This window comes from Pan troglodytes, chromosome 19 (genome assembly GCF_028858775.2).
Source record: "Pan troglodytes isolate AG18354 chromosome 19, NHGRI_mPanTro3-v2.0_pri, whole genome shotgun sequence".
Classification (NCBI taxonomy): domain Eukaryota; kingdom Metazoa; phylum Chordata; class Mammalia; order Primates; family Hominidae; genus Pan; species Pan troglodytes.
In genome coordinates, this window is record NC_072417.2 from 78,910,377 (window position 1) to 78,934,747 (window position 24,371).

Sequence of the window (24,371 nt, forward strand, 5' to 3'; positions counted from 1 at the left end):
AGAATATAATTTTAAAACTCCCACAGAGAACTCTGCAACATCTTACACTCATCCTGTAGTATCATAACCTCTGACTAGCATTTGTGTTACATAAAGAGCTTTAAATTTGGTTTTCCCTTCTCCCCTGTTCCTTCATCAGTTTACTTAGAGGAACTGACATTTTTCTTATTTTTCTTAGTGCTTCTAATATTGTTTTTAATACAAAATTACCTCAATTATACTTTGTAACTATAGCATAATAAAAAGTAACATTCATTGCCCTTCCTTAATATTTTTACTTACATTTGATTCTTACCTCTGTTTCCCTCTTACCACCCCTTCCTCCCCAATTCCAGCCTCCAATTCTTCATCTAGTTTTCTAAATCTAGTTTCTGAAACCAGTTTCCAAGCAACTTCCCCCATCACTAAAGTTGTGGAAAACATCCTCCATGGCACTTCAGATAACAGTGTATTTCAGGGGAAATACATATTTTTAATTTAGCATGTGTCAGAATGACTTTCAGTTGCCATCACCTATTAATTGGAAATTACTTCATTTTTATATAAAACCATTTTTTTTAAAAAAAGAATCTGATAGAATAACTCCATTGCACTGGCTTTTGCAGTTAGAAAGTCTGAAGTTATCCATACTTTGGCACTATTGAAAATGATCTGTCAGCTCTATCGTCTACCTTTTCTTCTCTTTTAGGCTTTTCATTTGTTGGTCATTTTTTACATTGCATATAAATTGTCTGAATTTATTTTCTATTTCATTAATCCAAATTTATTACCCACTTAAAATGTTACAGAATATAATATAGACCAGGCACGGTGGCTCAAGCCTGTAATCCCAGCACTTTGGGAGGCTAAGGCAGGAGGACTGCTCAAGCCCTGGAGTTCAAGGTTGCAGTGAGCCATGATCATGCCACTGCACTCCTGCCTGGGAGACAGAGCAAGACCCCATCTCTAAGAAAAAATATATATAATATAAATGCTCCAAAATATTATTCCATTTTAATGTTTCTTAGCATTCATAATTTTAATGTTTTACTTATCCAAGTAATGCATAACATATGATCATTATGAAATTTGAAGTAAAAAAGTTTTATTTAGAGCATACAATGAAAGTCTCAGTTCATCATAACCCTAACCCATAATACCAGGCCAATTCCATAGTCATGTATAATCTTACAGAATTTTTTCACTGAATTTACATATCTAACTTTGAGACATGTATGTTTTAATTTTACTTCAATGGGATCATAATATACAAAGTGTTCTAAAAAGCGCTTTATTCCCCTCACCAATATGTCTTAGAAATCTGCATATGTTGGCACCTTCAGATTTATATCAATCTTTTTAATAAGTATACAGTATTCCACAGTAGGTATTTAGCATTATTTATTTATTTATTTTTGAGACAGAGTCTCGCTCTGTCACCCAGGCTGGAGTGCAGTGGTGCGATTTTGGCTCACTGCAGACTCCACCTCCCAGGTTCATACCATTCTCCTGCCTCAGCCTCTCGAGTAGCTGGGACCACGAGTAGCCCACCACCATGCCCGGCTAATTTTTTGCATTTTTAGTAGAGACGGGGTTTCGCCATGTTAGCCAGGATGGTCTCGATCTCCTAACCTCGTGATCCGCCTGCCTCGGCCTCCCAAAGTGCTGGGATTACAGGCATGAGCCACCGCGCCCGGCCAGCATAATTTATTTAATCATTCATTTTATTCATAACTTTTTTCAATATTACAAATAATCCTCCCGAAACATATGTGAACATGCATCTTTTTGCACATGTATAAGTATTTCTATAGGATAGGTTCTAAGAAATAAAATTTTGGGATTAAAATCTATATGAATTAGTTTTTTTGGAACAATAGAACATATATATCCTATATATGAATATGTATATATAGAGTGTACATATTCACATATGCATATGTGTCTGCATACATGCACACGATTTTTAAAAATAAAATGGTAAAGATCATCTTCTAATAAAAAGTAACAGGTCCTTGCCCCATCGCACTCCTGTACTGGTGGCAACTCTTTTAAAACATGTCTGTGCCCCTTTCTGTGGTGATTACTTCCCTACCTCTACAAAATATGCTACATAGCTCTTTCTTAATTTACCAAAGCTAGGCATTCCTTATAGGCCTTCTACTAGGACAAATGGGGATTTAGCTCATTTACACTCCCTTGACCCACTCCTGTCACCATTTTATTAGTTACTCCACTCCTCTCACTTCCTCCAGTGGTCAACCCTGTAATTAGGAATATACTAAAGCCTCTGTGTTTTGTTTCATGATACGGGCAGCTGCTCAAATCCACACTTCATGATAATACCTCAGTGCTCTCACCCTTCCCCTCCCAGCCCCTCCATCCCTTTCTTCCACTTCCATACCTACACCGTCTTAACCTTTACTGTTACAATAACAAGGCTGGTGATATGGTTTGGCTGTGTCCCCACCCAAATCTCACCTTGAATTGTAATAATCCCCATGTGTGAAGGGCGGGACCAGGTGGAGATAATTAAATCATGGTGGCAGTTTCCCCCCGTACTATACTCATGGTAGTAAATAAGTCTCACAAGATCCGACGGTTTTATAAATGGGAGTTCCCCTGCACAAGCTCTCTTGCCTGCCACCATATAAAAGGTGATTTTGCTTCTCCTTTGCCTTCTGCCATGATTGTGAGGCCCCCTCAGCCATGTGGAACTGTGAGTCCATTAAACCTCTTTCCTTTATAAATTACCCAGTCTCGGGTATGTCTTTATTAGCAGCGTGAGAACAGACTAATACAGTTGGTAACATCTATGTCCTGTTCTGTAACCCTAAGCTAGTTTTTAAAGCTGAAAACAATAAATGTCATCTAATTATTATGTCTATGTATATACTGTTCACTGATGAATATTTTGTCTGCTAAGACTACATTTCCTTTTTTACTGGTCCAGCATCATAACGCCTGTGCTGCTTGATGAAGAATGTGCCTTAAAATCCAGTTCCAGCATTTTCTACGTTTTTACATTTTCTAAGTTTGCAATCGTAGTCAGCATGGTAAATTGTTTTACGCTAACCCCATTTGATGGTCTTCTCTGTGATACTCCTTCCAGGCGGAGGATTACAACAGGGAGGCCATGTTTGCTTTGGCCAATAAAATGTGAGTAAACTTACTTCTGAGTCAATTTTAGAAGACAGCAAATGCTCAAAATATTTCCTTTTCCATTTCCCATAGCAACGTTCCAGATAGTTCATTCTAAAAACTGGACTCAAGATGACATGACATGGGTCAGAGCTGCAGTCAATCCTCAAAGGACACGTGACATAAGTATGAAATAAGCCTTTTTTGTTCTAAGCCATTGAGGTTTAGGATCATGTTTACCAAAGCAAAACCAAGCTAAAAATTAATGGTAATCTTAAGTATTCTGGGAATAAGCAGAAATATATTTTTAAAAGAAGAAAATAAAACTTTGTATTACTAAGTAAGAGGCAGAGCACTGACGACAAAATCTCAACTCCTTACACAAACCGGTCCTAACCTCCCTCTTTCCCTTCATCTCCTACAGCAGGAACCTTTCTCCCCATACTCTGGCTAACCTGGTTTTCATCATCATTTATTTTCCTTGAACACTTCCAGCTTGCTTTCTTCTCAGGATTTTTGAACGTGCAGTTCCGTCAGACTGGAATACTATTCCTCCAGAGCTCATGGCTGGCTCCTTCCTAGTTTTTAGAACTCAGCACAAATGTCAGGGAAACCCCGACCATATTCAAGGCTATAATCTCCTTCCCACCCTCCACCTGGCAAAGGCTATAAAGGTACCATCTTTTCTTCTTCATAAGTCACTCTTCAGGCCGGGTGTGGTGGCTCACACCTGTAATCACAGCATTTTGGGAGGCTGAGGTGGGCAGATCACCTGAAATCAGGAGTTCAAAACCAGCCTGGCCAACATGGTGAAACCCTGTCTCTACTAAAATTACAAAATTTAGCCGGGCGTGGTGGCGTGTGCCTGTAATCCCAGCTACTCGGGAGGCTGAGGCAGAAGAATCGCTTGAACCCGAGAGGTGGCGGTTGCAGTGAACCAAGATGGCGCCATTGCACACCAGCCTGGGTGAGAGAGTGAGACTCCTTCTCAAATAATAATAATAATAATAATAATAATAATAACTCACTCTTCAAAATTATTTCACTTTTTAATTTGTAGACTGATGACTCATCAAAAAGCAAGCTCCAGGAGAGAGGAGGCATGTTCTCTCTGTTGCTGTTCTCCCTCATGCCAGGGACAGCACCTGGCACATAGTAAGTACTCAACCCTATTTCTCAAATAAATGGAGGTTTAACTAGTGCTCTGACAGGATAGAAGAATGACTGATATTGTTAGGATACTTGTTCCCACCCAAATCTCATGTTGAAATGTAATCCCCAGTGTTGGAGGTGCGGCCTTGTGGGAGGTGTTTGGATCATGGGGGCGGATCCGTCATGAATGGCTTGGGCCATCCCCTTGGTGATAAGTGAGCTCTCACTCTGAGTTCATGAGTGACCTGGTCATTTAAAAGTGTACGGCACCTCCTCGCTTCTCTCTCTCTCTCTCTCACTGGTTCACTTGCTGGTTCCTGCTTTTGCCATGTAAGGTGCCTGCTTCTGCTTCCTTCTGCCATGATTGGGAGTTTCTTGAGGCCTCTCCAGAAACAGAGGCCACTATGCTTTCTGCACAGCCTGCAGAACTGTGAGCCAATCAAATCTCTTTTCTTATAAACTACCCAGTCTCATCAATTACAATCGATGTTTCAATCAAACATTCAGATAAAACAAACTGTCAGAATAAACTTCAGTGGAGTGTTAAAATTCTGTTTATAGATTTTATTGAAACAAACATTATTTTAAATATATTGGTAATAACAGCTCTTAGTAATATTTTCATTATGCAGATATTTTGTGATAGTGATTTTTAAAAGATAAATTATATATGTATTTTAAAAATTTAATGGCAGCATCAAAATGAAAGACCAACCTGTTGTTCATACCGCTGTCTGATGTCCTCCAGTTGCCATAAAAACTCCTTTGATTGTTTCTCACGAAGAGATTTGGATCTAGTTAGATCTGCCTCCACTTTTTCCATCTATAAAATTTAAAAATCAAATATTAATTTTTTAAACAAACAATTGTGTTCCATGTTTTTGTAATTTGTCCATTTGTTTAAATGACAGATTTTAAGCACCTCACCAATAATAATGATGAATTTAAATGTATTAAAATAATGAGACATTTATCAATTCATTTTAATATATTTTAATTATTTAAGGAGGGAAATTAAAATTGGTATATAATTGACTAAATTCTAAAATTACAACAATAATGCAGTGAAAATATAATTTAAGGCATTCTAATATTTATTGAACAAAATTTAATTAAGCCCTTGGTATGTGCTGAATGAGATAAAATATTTCCAAATCATATCTCTAATAAGAGACATATCTTGAATATATAAAGAACTCTTATAGCCCAATAATAAATGGATAATTAAACTCAATTTTAAAGTGGGCAAAGAGCCTGAATAGATATTTCTCCAAAAAGATATACAAAAGGCCAAAAAGCATTTGAAAAGATGCTCCACATCACTGTCTTTAAGCAACTACAAATTAAAACAAGAATGACATATCACTTCATGCCCCAAAGAATAGCAATAATAAAAAAGGACAAATAGTAACAAGTATTGGTAAAGACGTAGAGAAGTCAGAACCTTCAACACTGCTGCTGGGAATATAAAATGGTATAGACATGCTGGAATACAGTCTGTCTGACAATTCCTCAAAACATTAAATAGAGTTACATGTGTCCCAGTAGTTCCACTCCAAGGTAAGAAATGAGAACATACATCCACAAAAACTTTGTCTACAAATGTTTATAGTAGCATTATTCATAACATCCAAAAAGAGGAAACCACCCAAATATCCATCAGTTGATAAATGAATAAACAAAATGTGGTATATTCTTACAGTAGAATATTATTCAATCATAAAAAGGAAAGAAGTATTAATACATATACTCTGGGAGGCTGAGGCAGGAGGATCGCTTGAGCCCAGGAGTCGGAGACCAGTGTAGGCAACATAGTGAGACTGTGTCTCTACAAAAAAGAAAAAAAATTAGCCGAGCATGGTGGCACGGGCCTACAGTCTCAGCTATTTGAGAGGCTAAGGCAGCAGGATCGCTTAAGCCCCAGAGGTTGTAGCTGCAGTGAGCCATGACTGCACCACTGCATTCCAGCCTGGGAAAAAGAGTAAGATCCTGTCTCAAAACAAAAATTAATTATAAATAGAAAAAAAACTAACACATGTTATAACATGGATGAGCCTTGACAGCATTAAGCTAAGTGTCACAACAGACCACATACTGTAGGATTCCATTTATATTAAATTTCCAGAATAGGCAAATCCATAGAAACAGAAAACAAATTAGTGGTTGCCTAGGGTGAGATGGTGATCTGGGACGGTAACTGTTAAAGGGTATGGTGTTTCTTTGGGGGAAGATGAACATTTTCTAAAATTGATTGTGATGATGTTTGCATAACATCCTGAATACATTTTTTAAAACCACTGAATTGTACACATACGAGTGAATTGTTGGTATGTGAATTTTATCTCAACAAAGCTGTTATTAAAAAAGAAAATGGAAAAAGGAAAAGTCAAAGATTCCACCACACCCATGAGGCCTCACATAATCCAATCCCAGTGACCTCTCACAGCTCACCTCTACTGCTCTATCCCACTACCACCACCACAGTCCACCTACCTGCTGCCCAGGCCTATAATGTGTCAGAAGTGCTCTCACCTTGTGGGCAGGAGGTTCTGCCTGATATTCACACAGTTTCTTTCTCAAAGTATTGAGGCTTTGTTTAGCATCACCTTTGTACTGAGACCTTCTAGACCACTCAATTTTAAATTGTACATTGCAATTCCCCAGCCACTAAGTCCACCTAGTCCCCCTATCCCTGCTTAGCTACCCTTTTGTTCCACAGGATATATCACCTTCAGATTCACTATATAATCTACATCTTCATTAGGGCTGTTTGTAATGTCTCTCTCCTGCAGTGTAATGTCACCCCATGTTCACTGTCGTCAGTGAAATAGTATCAATGATTTATCACAGTGCCTGGCACATACAGGGAATCAATAAATACTAATCAAATGAAAACAAAGATTGCACAGTGTACCCAACTTGGTTCAAGACTTGCTGAATTTACAGTTTCCAACGTTTAGTTCCAAATTCTTTAATAAATAAATAAAATAAATAAAAGCATGTTGGATCTAACTTTTTCTATCACTTTGTCCATGTTATGATCAGATGCAATGAGAAAGAGATGTTCTTACAGTCATGAAAAAGCTCTCCATGTCAACAACATGAAAATGGTGCCTTTTATTCAAAGCAATGCAGTATTTTACTTGTCTTTAAACCCCTGCACATTTGGGTATAACTTAAGACAATATTTTTTGTCTGAGGCAATTACCAGTTAACGTGGCAACCATTCTACCACTGGCTACTTTATATTACTTATTATTCTGCTTCACTGGTATGTGGAACTACTTGTACTTTGTTCAGCTTGTACACAATGCCTTCTTTCAGGTTACCTTTTGGTAAGCACTAAGATTAGTTAAGACACGAATATTGGAGGAAATGAACTATGAAAAATGCTTCTTTCACAGTTTTTCACAATATATTTGAAAAAAACATTTCAATGCATTTATTCAGACATGATTAGACTTTAAGGTTCTAGGAACAAAGATGTTCAGTGAAAGGCAACCAGTTTCACTGCATGAGAACAAAATGCATATTACCACCCACTACTGTGTCTAACACCACATTCCAGTTTCTGGTTCTTACATTGAAGTTTGAATGCCCTCTAGATTATAGCATGATATTTAGCACCCAAGTATTTCTTTGTAAATACCAAGGATTGCAATCCCAAAAATATTAAGTCATCAGTGTAAAATTCAATTAGAGTTCTAAGATTACTGATTCATAGATAATTAGTATTGTGGTCAAGAATAAATTTAAGGAATGATTAAAGGAAGCACAGTCAAGCACACTTTGGTTTTTTGTTTCTAACTCAAGACTTTGGTTTCAAGACTCTCTTTCTTTCAGTGCTTTTCATATTGGACCTCAAGTGAGATGCTCCTTAATCTGTCCTCAGCAATCCAGACTCCAGTACCCTTGATATTTTCCAAGCAAGCCATGGCTGTTCTTGACTCTAGGGCCTTTTGACCATCATACTATCAGTAGGTCTTTTCATTTTTTTTTTTCATCCAGTCAGTCTTTTCAAAGTTGACTCAAGTTTTCCTTCTTCTCTAAGGTGTTCTTTAATCCCACTAACTGAATAAATGCCTTCCTTCTCTCTATGCTCTAGGACTTAACATCTTTATTCTTCTAGCACATTGTGTATTTCTCTATAAAATGGAAATGTTTCAAATATGTAAGCTTTGTTTAGTAATGCAGATAATGAGCCCACAAATAAAAGAACTATGGCAAGTCTTTCTTTTGTATATTTATTAAATAGCTGCCATGGTATGCGAAGTAAAGATGTATTAAATTCTTAAGGATGAGGAGGAGGGACATCAGCAAGATGGTAGAATAGAAGTTCCACAGCTCCAGTCTATCTCATAGAAATCCAACTAGCAACAATTCACAGACAAGAAAACCTTCGTGAATATTCCAGAACATAGGAGTGAGGCTGAGACATGCTCTTGGATTACAGAACTGACAAAAGTCACATTACAAAAATAATAGAAATGGTTTCATGTTGACTGTATCATCCCTCCCACAAACCACCATAGTGCCACACAGAGAGGATTACCCTGGGCCCATGGTTTCTACAGTGGGAAAGACGTGAACATCCAGCTTTCCCAGCATTCCAAGATGCTTGGCAGGAGGCCCACTTCTGCCTCGCCTTAAAAGGAACATTGGGAGTATTAGCAGGGCTAGAACATCTGAGATCAGCTAGAAACAAAGAAGGGAAAATGGAGCTCACAGCAACCTCTGCATTCTGGTCAGTGGAGGCACCCAACCAGAGAGAACAACAAATAGCATCACTGAGCAGGAAGCACAGTTGACAGATCTGCCAAGTTCAAGTCCCTAGCCAGATTTGCCACCCAGCCTCAGAGCTTGGCATACTTCCCCAGGCTCAGAGGCAAGCTCAGATCCCTGCATATCTGCAGAGCAGAGCATGTAGTCCAATCCAATCTTAGCAGTGATTGCCCCTGTCTAGTGTTGGAGCCCAGCCTGAGGTGCAGGCAGGGAGCCAAGCCCAAAACTACACATAATTGTGGGCATAGCATCTAGCTTTGCCCATATGAGTGGCTGGCTGAGCAGCAACCCCAGAGACCTTGACAGCATTGGAGTCTGACCTTCAGCCCTGTCCAACTACAGATTTCAAACATGAGTACCACCATGCCAGGGAACCCAGCCTGCAACCCTGCCTAATCAGAGGTTATCACAGAGCCCAGCCAGCAGCTGTGCTTGATTATGCAGCCTAGCCAATGGTCTCACTGGACTGTGAAGCACAACCAGGAGCCACACCTGACTTCATATAACAGGCAGCAGCCCCTCGTAACTAAAGAACCCAATAGCAAAATCTGCTTGCTCATGGTCACTATCAGCTGGTTCATCCAGAATCTTAGGCTAGACTAAATATTGAAAGTGTCCATCCCCACCAAAAGACATCTACAAAGGCCAAAAGAGGAAGCCAATTCATCAAACGTACAGACATGAAGGTAAGTACACAAAGATTACAAAAAAAATCAAGGAAATATACGCCACAAAAAGAAACTAAGAGAGAAATCTCCCAACAATGAACCCTAAAAATATGAGGATCTATAAAATGACTGACAATTCAGAATATTCCTTCTAAGAAGATCACGGATGTATTAGTATGTTCTTGCATTGCTATAAAGCCCTGAGAGTAGAATTTATAAAGGAAAAGAGGTTTAATTGGCTCACAGTTCAACAGGCTGTACAGGAAGCATGATGCTACCATCTGTTCAGCTTCTAGAGAGGCCTCAGGAAACTTACAATCATGGCAGAAGGCAAAGGGGGAACAGGTGCATCACATGGCTAGAGTAGGAGCAAGAGAGAGTGAGAGTGAAGGTGCTACGCACTTTTAACAACCAGATCTCATGAGAACACCCTCACTTTCACGAGAACAGCACCAAGGGGATGATGCTAAATCATTCAGGAGAACCCACCCCCATGATTCAATCACCTCCCACCAGGCCCAAACTCCAAAACTGGGAATTACAATTTGAAATGAAATTTGGTTTGGGACATAGATCTACACCATATCAATAGAATTATAAGAAAATATGGATAGAAAAGTAAATAAAACTTGAAAAACAATATACAGACAAAAGAATTAGTTTGACAAAGGAACGGAAATTATTTTTAAAAATAGAAATCCTAGAGATAAAGAATACAATAACTAAACTGAAAAATTTTATTAAAAGCTTGAACATCAGACTCAAACAAATAGAAGAAAGAATCAGTGAGTTCAAAGACAGGACATTTAAAATTATTGAGTCACAGGAGCAAAAAGTAAAAAGAATAAAGAAGGCTTATGAAAATTATGGGACACCATCAAGAGACCTAACTTTCACATAATAGGAGATCCAAAGGAGAAGAGAGAGAGAAATGCCCCCCAAAAAAGCATATTTAAGAAATAATGGCTGAAAGCTTCCCAAATCTAGAAAAACATGTCAATATCCAGGGACAGAAGATTCAGAGGTTACAATCGAATTCAACCCAAAGACAGTTCACGAAGACACATCATAATCAATTATCAAAAATCAAAAACAAAGAAAGAATTCTGAAAACCAAAAGAGAGAAGATACATATCACATACAAGGGAGTTGTAACATGGCTATCAGCAGATTTCTCAGCAGAAACCCTGCATGCCAGGAGACAGTGGGAAGATATATACTCAAAGTACTGAAGGAAAAAAGCTGTCAATCAAGAATACTCTACCTGGCAAAGTTATCCTTCAGAAATAAGGGAGAAGTAAAATCTTCCCGCACCTCCATCTTCCCCCCAAAATGAGGGAGGTCATCACCATGAGCCTTGCCTTACAGGAATTATGAAAAGGAGTTATTTAAGCTGAGAAACAGTCACTTTCATATGCTAATAACATAAAACATATGAAAGTAAAAAACTCAATGGTATAAGTAATACATAGTCATATTCAGAAGACTTTAGTGCTGTAAGTATGGTGTGTAAAGCAATTTTATCTCTAGTATGATGGTTAAAAAACAAAACTTTTAAAAGCAACTATAACTGCAATAAACTGTTAAGGGAGGCCAGGTGTGGTGACTCACGTCTGTAATCCCAGCACTTTGGGAGGCTGAGGTGGGCAGACCACTTGAGCTCAGGAGTTCAAGACCAGCCTGGGCAACATAGTAAGACCCCATCTCTACTAAAAATACAAAAGTTACATGGGCACAGTTGTGTGTGCCTGTAGTCCCCGCTACTCGGGAGGCTGAGGCACGAGAACTGCTTGAACCTGGGAGGCGGAGGTTGCAGTGAGCTGAGATTACACCACTGCACTACAGCCTGGGTGACAGACCAAGACTCTGTCTCAAAAAAAAATTGTTAAAGGATACAAATTATAAAAAGCTGTAAATTGTGAAATCAAAAACATAAAATTAAGGGAGAATAAAAGTGTACAGTTTTTATATGCAATAAAGTTATTATCATCTTGAAGTAGCCTGTTATAAGTAGAAGATGTTTTATGTAAGTCGCATGGTAACCACAAAGTAAAAATCTATAGTAGTTGCACAAAACATAAAAAGAAAGGATTCAAAGCATATCACTACAGAAAATCATCAAACTGCAAAGAAAGATAGCAAGTGAGGAAGAAAAAAAGAACAAAGAATCTACAAAACAACCAGAAAATAAATTACAAAATGGAAGTACTGAATCCTTACCTATCAATAATTACTTTGAATATAAATGAACTAAATTCTCCAATCAAAAGACATAAAGTAACTGGATAAATAAACAAAACTCAACTACATGTTTCCTACAAGAGACTCATGTCATGTTTATGGACACAAATAGACTAAAAGCGAAGGGATAGAAAAGATATTTCATGCAAATAGAAATGAAAAGAGAGCAAGGGTAGATATATTTAAATTGGATAAAATAGAGTACATTAGTCCATTCTCACACTGCTATCAAGACATACATGAGACTGGGCAATTTATAAAGGAAAGACATTTAATTGACTCACAGTTCAGCATGGCTGCGGAGGCCTCAGGAAATTTACAATCATGGTAGATGGCAAAGGGGAAGAAAGACACCTCCTTCACAGGGCAACAGGACAGAGTGAGTACAAGCAAGGGAAATGCCAGATGCTTATAAAACCATCAGCTCTCATGAGACTCACCCACTATCAAGAGAACTGCATGGGGGAAACCACCTCCATGATCCAATCACCTCTACCTGGTCCCACACTTCATACGTGGGGATTATGGGGATTACAATTTGAGGTGAGATTTGGATGGGGACACAGAGCCAAACCATATCATAGAATTTAAGTCAAAACTGTAAAATGAGAAACAGAAGGTCATCATATAGTGATAAGGGGCTCCACTCATCAAACGGATATAACAATTACAAACATATACACACCCAATATAACAGCACCTAAATATATAAAGCAAATATTCATAGATATGAAGGAAGAGATAGACTGTAATACAATAACAGGAGAGAACTTCAGTACTACACTCTCAACAGTAGACAGATCATCCACATAGAACATCAATAAGGAAACATCAGACTTAAACTACACTTTAGAGCAAATGTACCTAAAAGACATTATGCTCAGCATTCCATCCAACAGCAACAGAATACACTTACATCTCAAGTACACATGAAACATTCTGCAGAACTATGTTAGGCTACAAAACAAGTCTTAACAAATTTAAGAGGATTTAAATAATATAAAGTGTCTTTTTCAATCACAATGGTATGAAATTAAAAATCAATTAACAGGAGAAACCTTGGAAAATTCACAAATATGTGAAAATAACATAATCCTGAACAACCAGTAAGTCAAAAAAATCAAAAGAAAAAATTTAAAAAAAACTTGAGACAAACAAAAACGGGACACAGGATGCCAAAACTTATGGGATATAGCAAAAGGAGTCCTACAAGGGAAATTAATGGCAAAAAAACACCTGTATCAATTTTTTTAAAAAAAGAAAGAAAAACCTCAAATCAACAACCTAATATTATACCTCAGAACTAAAAAAAAGGAAAAATGAACTAAGCCTAAAGTTAGGAGAAGGAAGGAAGTCATAAAGATCAGAGCAGAAAAAAATGAAATAGAGACTAGAAAAACAATAAAAAAGATCATTGAAACTACGAGTTGGTTTTTCAAAAAAAATAAAATTTACAAAACATTAGCTAGACTAAGAATAAAAGAGAAGACTCAAATAAATAATATCAGAAATGAAAGGGCAGACTTTAAAACCGATAATATAGAAACACAAAAACAAGGGAGAATTACGAACCACTATACATCAACAAATTGTATAGCTGAGGAAACAGATGAATTCCTACACATATAGAACCTACCACGACTGAGTCATGAAGAAATAGAACATCTGAACAGACCAGCAATGACTAAGGAGACTGAATCATTAGCAAGAAACTTCTCAACAAAGAGAAGCTCAGGACATGATGAAAAAGAGAAGCTTCTCAACAAAGAGAAGCTTCAGCTCACTGCTGAATTCTACCAAACATAAGAAGAACTAATACCAATCCTGCTCAAATTCTTCCCAAAAAACTGAAGTAGAGGGAATATTTCCAAACTCATATCGTAACGCCAATGTTACCCTGATACCAAAAACACACAAGGACACAAGGAAAGAACATTACAGGCCAATATCCCTAATGAACATAGATGCAAAAATCTTCAATAAAATACTAGCAAAAAAAAAACAACCCAGAATTCAACAACACATTAAAATGATCAGCTAACCACGATCAAGAGGAATTTATCCCTGGGATGCAAAAGTGTTTCAACATATGCAAATCAATAAATGTTAGACAACACATTAATAAAATGAAGAATAAAAACCACATGATTATCTCAATAGATGCAGAAAAATCACTTGCCAAAATTCAACATCATTTCATAATAAAAACTCTTAACAAATTAAGTATAGAAAAAAAACATACCATAACATAATAATCAACATGTATGACAAGCCCACAGGTAAAATCCTACTCAATGGTGAAAAGCTGAAAGCTCTTCTTCTAAGATTTGGAATTAGACAAGGATGTCCACACTTATTTTCAACATACTAGTAGAAGTCCTAGCCAGAGTAATTTGGCAAGATAATGGGGAAAAAAGGCATCCTAGTAGGAAAGGAAGAAGTAGAATTGTCTCTGTATGCTGATAACATAATCTATATACAGAAAACCCTAAGGATTACACACACACACACAAAAACTGAATTGATAAATGAATTCAGCAGAGTTGAATAAAATCAACATTCAAAAATCATCTGTGTTTCTATACAATAGTAACAAACGATTCAAAAAAAAATTTTTTTTTGAGACAAAGTCTTGCTCTGTTGCCCAGGCTGGAGTGCAATGGCAAGATCTCGGCTCACTGCAACCTCCGCCTCCCAGGTTCAAGCAATTCTCCTGCCTCAGCCTCCTGAGTAGCTGGGATTACAGGTGCTCGCCACCATGCCCAACTAATTGTTGTATTTTTTGTAGAGATGGGGTTTCACCATGTTGGTCAGGCTGGTCTGGAACTCCTGACCTCAGATGATTCACCTGCCTCAGCCTCCCAAAGTGTTGGGATTATAGGTGTGAGCTACCACTCCCAGCCCAAAAAAGAAATTTTTAAGAATCTCATTTATAATAGCAATAAAAATAAAATAATTAGTATTCATTTATCCAAAGAGGCAAAAGATGTATACATTGAAAACTATAAAACACCAATGAAAGAAATTAAGGAAAACACGGGTAGAAACATATCCTGTGTTCTCGGATCAGAAGAATTAATAGTGTTAAAATGCCCACACTACCCAAAGCAATCTACAGATTCAAGCAATTCCTATCAAAATGCCAATGTCATTTCTCACAGAAATAGAAAAACCAATCCGAAAATTGGTATGGAATCATAGAAGACTCCAAATAGCCAAAGCAATCTTGAACAATAAGTAACAACAACAAAGCTGGAGGCATCACACTACCTGACATCAAAATATAATAAAAAACTACATTAATCAAAACAGCATGGTATAGGCACAAGAGCTGATACATTAGCCAGAGGAACAGGATAGAGTTCAGAAATAAACATCCATTTATAGACAATTGATTTCAATAAAGGTGCCAAAATCACACAATAGGAGAAAGGATGGTCTCTTCAATAAATGGTACTGAGAAAAGTGGCTATTCACATACAGAAAAAAATGAAATTGGGTTTTTATCATACACCATATACAAAAATATACTCAAAATGGATTAAAGACTTAAATATAAAAGTTGAAGCTCTAAAACTAGTAGAAAATACAGGGAGAAAGCTTCCTGACATCAGTCTTAGCAAAGATTTCTTGGATATGACAATAAAAGCACAAGCAACAAAGGCAAACACAGACAAATGGAATTACATCAAACTAAAATGTTTCTGCACAGGAAACTAAACAATCAACAAAGTAAAAAAACAACCTACAGAATGAAAGAAAATATCTGCAAACCATACATATTATAAGGGATTGATATTCAAAATATATGAAGAACACAAATAACTCAATAGCAAGAAAAATAAACTGATTAAAAAACAGGCAAAGGACCTAACCAGATATTTCTCAAAATAAGACATAAAAATGCCCCACAAGCTGATGGAACAAAATGCTCAACATCACTAATTAGGGAAATGCCAGTTCAAACTACAATGAGATATCACTTCACTACTGTTAGAACAGTTTTTATCAAAAAGATGAAAGTGAACAAGTGCTGCTGAGGATGCGGAGAAAAGGGAACCCTTGTACACTGCTGGTGAGGATGTAAATTAGTATAACCACTACAGAAAATGTATGGAATTTCCTCAAAAAACTAAAAATAGAACTACCATTTTTTCATCCAGCAGTCCCACTACTCAGCATAAATCAAAGGAATTGAAATCAAAATTTCAAAGAGATCTATACACTCCCATGTTCATTGCAGCATTATTCACAATAGACAAGATATGGAATCAACCTATGTATCCATTGAAGGATAAAGGGATAAAGAAAATGTGGCATGTATATATCTTGGAATACTATTCAGCCTTTAAAAATAAGGAAATTCTGTCATTTGTGATAACATGGATAAACCTGGAGGACATTGTGTTAAGTTAAATAAGCCAAGCACAGAAAGACAAAATGGCACTATCTCACTTACAGGTAGAATCTAAAAAAGTTGAACTCAGAAGTAGAGAGTACAATGGTAGTTAGGAAAGGCTGGGCGAGAGTAGGAAAAGGGAATTGGGGAGATACTGTTCAAAGGATACAAAGTTTCACTTAGACAAGAAGAATACTTTCTAGTGATCAACTGCAGAGCATAGTGACTATAGTTAATAATACATATTTCAAAATTGGTAAGAGAGTATATTTCAAATAGTCACCACAAAAAACAAGTAAATGAGGTTATGGCTATGTTAATTAGCTTGTTTTAATCATCTACATTGTGTGCATGTGTGCATTTTGATATATATATCAAAACATCAGATTGTATCTCATAAATATATACAATTATGATTTGTCAATTAAAAATATAAAAAATTAAAATTAAAATTATTTGGGGTCAAAAAAATCTCTTAAGGATGAAATGGTAAGCAAAAGTGATACAGGAACTAAACAGAAGGTAAATCAAGGATGGTAGGCCTGACATATTCAGCATTTTTAAGACAAATCTACATATAAAATTGGTTTTTGTTCCTTTTACTTTGGGCAAGTTAAAATATTAAAAATAAATAATAAACATTAAAATATTTAAAATGTTAAACATTTAAGTACTTAAAATAGAAGAATTTTATGTACTCAAAGTTGGTAAAAATAGATTATCTTCTATCTAAATAATTTAAAACACATTAAAAGGCTTTTGTACCAAAAGATTTTAAAAAATTCAAAGTAAATAACAACTGATATTATAACAAAACAAAATACATGTTATTTTAGATGATACTGACCGAAAATGCCAGACCCCATTCCATTCTCTTTTCACAATATAACAAAAATTCAAAAATCATCTTACAAAACACTTTGTAGAAAAACACAGTGTTCTCAGTTGCCATAGATACACAACATTCTGCTTCATCATGCAACATTCTGTATTCCATTCAACTTCAAGTAAAAAGAAATACATAAAGGAAACGCCTTTATTGTATAACTCAGGCTTCAAGAGAACCTAAGATTAAAACCTAGTGGCCAAAAAAGGTACAGAAAAGGGCTTGAGTACATTTCTGTGGCTGTTTAGTGTTCAAAGATAATAAAGTGTGTTAGGTTTTGTTTTGTTTTGTTGTTTTTTTTTTGGAGACAGTGTCTTGCTCTGTGGCCCAGGCTGGAGTACAGTGGCACAATCTCAACTCACTGCAACCTCTGACTCCCAGTTAAAGCGATTCTCCTGCCTCAAGTCTTCCAAGTAGCTGGGATTACAGACAAGTGTGAGCCACCACACCTGGCTTGAAGTGTATTAGATTTTCCTGATATGGTGCTTCAAAAATTACTTGTTGGTATATGTAAGAGAAAGCCCACGTATCCATAGCTTTAACAAGGGGTCCCCAACCCCCGGGGCCATGGACTGGTACTGGTCCTTGGCCTGTTAGGAACCCTGCATACAGCAGGAGGTGAGTGGCAGGGTGAGTGAGCATTACCACCTAAGCTCCACCTCCTGTCAGATCAGTGTTGGCATTAGATTCTCACAGGAGCGTGAACCCTATTGTGAACTGTGCATGCGAGGGATCTAGGTTGTACACTCCTTAAGAGAATCTAATGCCTGATGATCTCAGGTGGAACAGTTTCATCCCCAAACCATCCTTCAGGTCCATGGAAAAGCTGTCTTCCAGAAAACTAGTACCTAGTGCCAAAAAGGTTGGGTACTGCTGGTTTAAATAGTATAGGTGCTTATTTTTTTTTCCCTTATGTTACAAAAAGTTCAGAAGTAGTCTGCTACATTGGCAGCTCAAAGATGTCAGGGCAACTGCAATTCAGCCTTCTCCTAGCGGTTGCAAAATGGTTTCTGTAGCTTTGCATATCTGGAAAAGGAAGGGTAAAGGGTGAAGGGTAAAGACTGAAGGGCAAAGGGTAAGTATCAGGTGAGGTGAATCCCCTTTTAGGGGGCTTTCCTGCAAGTTCCTGCCGATAGCAAATTAATTATCCTATTTGCATCTCAACTTACTTGAACTACTTTAAATGTCCAGCTCCATCTACAAAGTAAGAGTATAGTTTTAAAACTGTGTCTCATGTTGCCCTAAGTAAAATCAAGGTTCTATTACTAAGAAAGTAGGAATGTATATTGGATGAGCATCTGGCAGTCTCCATCAGATACAGTCATAATAAGTCATTACTCTTTCTCCAGTAAAGTACTATTGTGTTATTATACTCTAAGTAATTTGACATATACAATTCATATTATACAATTATGCAATTATATATAAGTACACAATTCAAAATATATTTTGTTGTATTTAATACATATTTAAGGTGTAAGAAATAATTCTTCAAATATTTTCATATGTAGCTAGACAGATACATAGATATGAATAGATAGGCTTAAGGTGTAAGAAATAATCCTTCAAATATTTTCATATGTAGCTACATAGATACATAGATATGAATAGATAGGCAGGCTGGCAGATAGACATAAATGGCAGAAAGATAAACATTTATTTCTGTGCCTGGCTAAAGAACCAATTGGAACTAATGTTCTCAACAAGGAAAATCAATGACCATGTTAACTGATGATATCTGTAGTGCATTTGTGAAAGACAATCATCAGTTGATATAAGAAAGACAACATGTCTTATATGTATGTTAGTGTGGGTGAAGAAAGGTATGAAATAGGAGAGATAGGAAATGTAGAAATATTTCTGGACATTTAACTACATTACTAACACCATAAAAGTTTACCTAAACAAAACAACAAGCCTAACATATCTATTTGCCTGAAAAGGATTTTATTTCTCCTTCACTTATGAAGCTTAGTTGCCCGATAAGAAATTCTGGGTTGGAAATTCTTTTCTTTAAGAATGTTGAATATTGGCAGCCAATCTCTTCTGGCTTGTAGGGTTTCTGCTGAGAGGTCTACTGTTAGTCTGATGAGTTTCTCTTTGTAGGTGACCTGGCCTTTCTCTCAGGCTGCCCTTAACATTTTTTCCCTTCATTTCTACCTTGGAAAATCTCATGATTATGTGTCTTGGGGTTGATCTTCTCATGGAGTATCTTACTGGGGTTCTCTGAATTTCCTGAATTTGAATGTTGGCCTATCTTGTTGTGTTGGGTAAGTTCTCCCAGATGATATCCTGAAGTATGTTTTCCAACTTGATTCCATTCTCCCTGTCTTTTTCAGGTACACCAATCAGTCATAGGTTTGGTCTTTTTACATAATCCGATAGTTCTCAGAGGTGTTGTTCATTTATTTTCATTCTTTTTTCTCTAATCTTTTCTGCCTGTCTTATTTCAGCAAGATCTAAATTATTTTCCCTGGTCTACTTAACTTTTGAGACTTGTCGTTGCATTGTGAAGTTCTATGCAGCCATAAAAAGCAATGAGATCATGTCTTTGCAGGGACATGGATGGAGCTGGAAGCCATTATCCTCAGCAAACTAACACAGGAACAGAAAACCAAACACTGCATGTTCTCACTTGTAAATAGGAGCTGAACAAAGAGAACATATAGACACAGGGAGGGGAGAGCATCAGGATAAATAGCTAATGCATGTCGGTCTTAATACCTTAAGTGATGGGTTGAAAGGTGCAGTAAACCCCCATGGCACATGTTTACCTATGTCACACCTGCATGTCCTACACATGTATCCCAGAATTAAAATCAAATCAAATTACATTTTTTAAAAATCTATTAATGAATTAACTATTCTTCCCTGCTCAAAGCACTGCCCCTTACTTCATTATTCTACTACTTTTAGATAATCAGCTTTCATATATCTTAAGAATCATATTTCTTTATTAATAAAAGAAAAGCAATAAAGTTAAATGGGTTATTATTACAGTTATTTTCATGAACATCATAATTGTTGCAGAATATCACTAACGTTTTGGAAACACAGTTAAAGAAATTAAAACTTTATTTTTTTTTTGTTTTTGTTTTTTGGAGAAAGGGTATTGCTCTGTCGCTCAGGCTAGAGTGCAGTGCAGTGGAGTGACCATGGCTCACTATAACTTCAAATGGCTGGGCTCAAGTGATCATCTTACCTCAACCTCTGGAGTAACTGGTACCATAGTTACATGCCATTTTGCCCAGATAATTTTTTAATTTTTTGTCAAGATAGGGGGTCTCCTTCTGTTTCCCAGACTGACTCCTGGGCTCAAGTGATCATCTCACCTCAAAAGTTCTGGGATTATAGATATGAGTCACCACGCCTGGCCAAAACACTTTCTTACATATTAAAATAATAAATTCCTTTTGGACAAGTATTAACATTCTAAAAAACATTTTATTGAAATATAATAAAGCTAAAGAAAAGGGAACATGGATGATTTTCTCAAATTGAATACCTCCATGTAACTAGCACTCAGGTCAATAAATTGTATCTCAGAAGTCATTACCTCTCCATCCAAGAATAACTTGCATTCACTAATTTTGTTTGGTTCTGTTTCTAACATAAATGGATTCATATAATAAAAACTGTTTGTGATCTTTGTGGCTGATTTCGTTCAACTTTACATCTGTGAAATTCAAACATGTTATTAGGTAGATTTGTAGACTCCTCATTCACATTGCTGTATAGTACTCCGTTGTGTGACTAGACTACAGTTTACTTATCCATGTTACTTCTGATGGATTTGGGTATTTTCCAGTTTTTTTACTATTATAAATCATGCTGCTATTAATATTCTAGTACATGTCTTTTTGTCAAGTACATACATATTTCAGTATGGCATATATGTAGGTGCAGAATAGCTGAGAATAAGGCACGCATATATTTAGTTTTCTTAGATATTGTCAAATAGTTTTCCAAAATGGTTGTACCCATTTATATTCATATTAGTAGTATACATCAGTTTCATTGTTCTGCCATTCTTGTAAACACTTTTTATTTTCTGTTTCATTTAAGGCATTCCATTGGATGTGTAATAGTATAGCATTGTGGTTTTATTTTTGCATTCCCCTGATGACTAAAGAAACTAAGCCCCTTTTTATTTATTTTTTTTGAGATGAAGTCTCGCTCTTGTCCCCCAGGCTGGAGTGTAATGGTGCGATCTCGGCTCACTGCAACCTCTGCCTCCCGGTTCAAGTGATTCTCCTGCCTCAGCCTCCCGAGTAGCTGGGATTACAGGTGCCTGCCATCATGCCCGGCTAATTTTTGTATTTTTAGTAGAGATGGGGTTTCACCATGTTGGCCAGGCTGGTCTCAAACTCCTGACCTCAGGTGATCTGCCTGCCTCGGCCTCCCAAAGTGTTGGGATTACAGGCATGAGCCACCATGCCCAGCCCTAAGCCCCTTTTTATATGTTAATTGGCCACTATATGAAATCAACTTTTGTGAAATATCTGTTCAAGTATTTTACCCATTTGTCCATTTGAAGTCAGCCCTTATTGATTCGCAGTTCTTTATCTATTCTGGGTATGAGTCTTTTGTTCAACACATGAATTTCAATTATCTTCCCCAACCTGGAGTGCCTTTTCACCTTTGTACTGGTCTCTTTTGATGAATAGAAGTTCTTAATTTCAATGAATCCCAATTTTAAAATATTTTGTTTTTTATGCCTTTTTGTTTCCTATTTAGAAAATCTTTATCTATTCCCAACTATCAAAAATGTTCCTACATCTTCGTTTGAAAATTTAATCGTTTTACCCTTCATTTGTATATTTACAATCCTTTTGGAGTTAATTTCATAAATGGGGTAAAATAAGGGGCAAGATTCTTTTTCCCCCCATATGACTATCTACTTGATACTGCACCATTTATTGAATTGGTCATTTTTTTCCCCATTGCACTGCTCTAGCTCCTTTTGACATGAATCAGACTGATCATATAGGTGTGGGTGTTTTTGGTCTCTTTCTTCTGTTCCACTGGTCATCTTGTGCCAATACCACACTCTATTAATTACCATGGTTTAACAGTATCCTCAATATCTGATAACATAAGTTCTCCAATTGCATTCTTCTTCAAGATTGAATTCACTTTGCATTTCATGTACATCTTGAAATCAGCTTCAGCGTCCCCCTCTGTTCCCCTAAAATGGCACTGTTAAGATTTTGATTTTTTTAAATTTTTTTTATTTTTAAGATTTTGATTTTTATAATTATAGTGATTCTATAGATTTGAGAACTGCCATTTTTATAACATGGAGACTTCAAATCCATACACATGATATATCCCTCAGCTTATTCAGGTCTTCTTTAGTTTCTCTCAACAACACTTTCTAGTTTCAGAACAGAGACCTTGTGCATCTTTTGTTAGATTTATTCTTGGGTAAGTGATGCTTTTTGATATTACTATAAATGGCATCTTCTTCAAGTTTTATTTTGTATTTGTGCTGGTAGGTAGGAATAAAATGTATTTGTAAAATGTATTTGTATATTTGTATACAAAATTTACTTGTATATTTATTTATATTTAGTGACCTAAGTTCATTACCAATAACATTTTAACAAGTAAACATTTTAAGAAACTCATAGTCACACAAAGATGTCACAATGCAGATACGTGCATAACTCATCGGGCTACCTTAGATGACTCTCCTCTGTGCTCTCTTAATGACCTGTGAACTCCACTAGTTACACCATCTATTATAATCATACACCTTTATGCATTGGTCTATCACACAAGCCACAAACATGCCTATAAATAAGCTGTGTATTCCCAGAATCTACAACAGTGGCTACTAGAGAGCAGGTATTCATAAATTTTTTATGAATAAATGAAAGAAAAAATCCCGTCTGTTGAATCCTTTGACTGGCCAGTAAGTCAATAAAACAGTCCCTGTATTAAAAAATAACAATGTTACTATTTTCACAAATCAGCCAAGTGGAGACATAATGACATGTTTTCTAGCCTGATATTCTCAGTAAATGATTATTTTGCTTATTTTCTTTCTGCAAAAGAGATTAGTCACTGATGAATATTAGTAGGAAAAAGCTTCACTTACTATCCAATTAAGCACTTAAAGATACAAGTTTTCTTTTAAGTGTTTTGTTTATTTTTTGTTTTTCAAAGCCAAATACTTATACATATTCTTTGGAAGCTGTCATTTAGAATTCATTAATTATCATAATAGCATCTATTTAAACATTTAAAGGTATTCTAAAATTTTATCTCTGCTACCTAATCTTAAAGACAATATTTAATAGAGACATTTCTCCATTATCATCAATAATTAACCGAGAGAAAATGCTTCTATTTATATTGGGTCTCTTATTATCATAAAAGTAGTCTTAAAAGGCTGATTTAAAATTACATGAGCTAATACAAGCCTAAAAGGACAATGAGACTAAGGTCCAAGTCATAATGAATGGTTTGTATGATAATTGGTTTTGTTCTTTAAGTCTATTTCTTATCCAATGACACATAATGACACAAACATATCCAGATAGCGTTCTTGCTTCCTTGTAAGTTGAGAATTCTTTTCATTAATTCAATAACAATAATAGGATGATACACTAAAACTTAAAAATCTCTAAGAATGCAAGGAACTGACTAGCCAGTTTCAATTGTGCTAGAAACCAGGATAAACCTCACTCATCAACACCAGTGCTTTTCAGAACTTTGTTTTCATGACAAACCAGTGGGTTTTACAGGTATAAAGTTAGCATCATATATCTAATGACTGTTAAAAAGAAAAGGAGTAGAATTTAAAGCCAGATATTTAGCAGCAAATAGCATTTAATAAGGATGTATTTTCAAGAGGAGAAAAATAAATTAGGAAAGTCAAGTGGCTAGTGGAAGCCCCAGGAGGAACTAGTTAGCTGACATTCATATTGCTGGTATACAAGATTTAAAAGATTTACTTTAATAGAATTGCTGCCAATACTTCAGAGAACATAGCTGTCTTTTTCAGTCATTTATGTGTTTCACAGAGAATAGGTAAATATAGAACGCTGTTTCTTTGAAAAATATGATTATATATATATACACATAGAAATAATTCTAACGATAATGCATTTTCACA

At 36.2% G+C, this 24,371-nt stretch overlaps 1 protein-coding gene across 28 annotated transcripts in view; it reads right to left on the reverse strand.

Moving 5' to 3' along the window:
* Positions 1-24,371, reverse strand: part of CEP112 (centrosomal protein 112) — a 555,600-nt gene that overhangs the window by 286,129 nt on the left and 245,100 nt on the right. For all 28 annotated transcript variants that reach the window (XR_010153365.1, XM_054670600.2, XM_024350558.3 and 25 more), the window contains one exon: positions 4,988-5,095. Coding sequence is in view for 27 of the 28 variants with exons in the window: in XM_054670600.2 (XP_054526575.1) it covers positions 4,988-5,095 (108 nt within the window). In the remaining variant the exon portion in view is untranslated. The remainder of the gene's footprint in view (positions 1-4,987; positions 5,096-24,371) is intronic.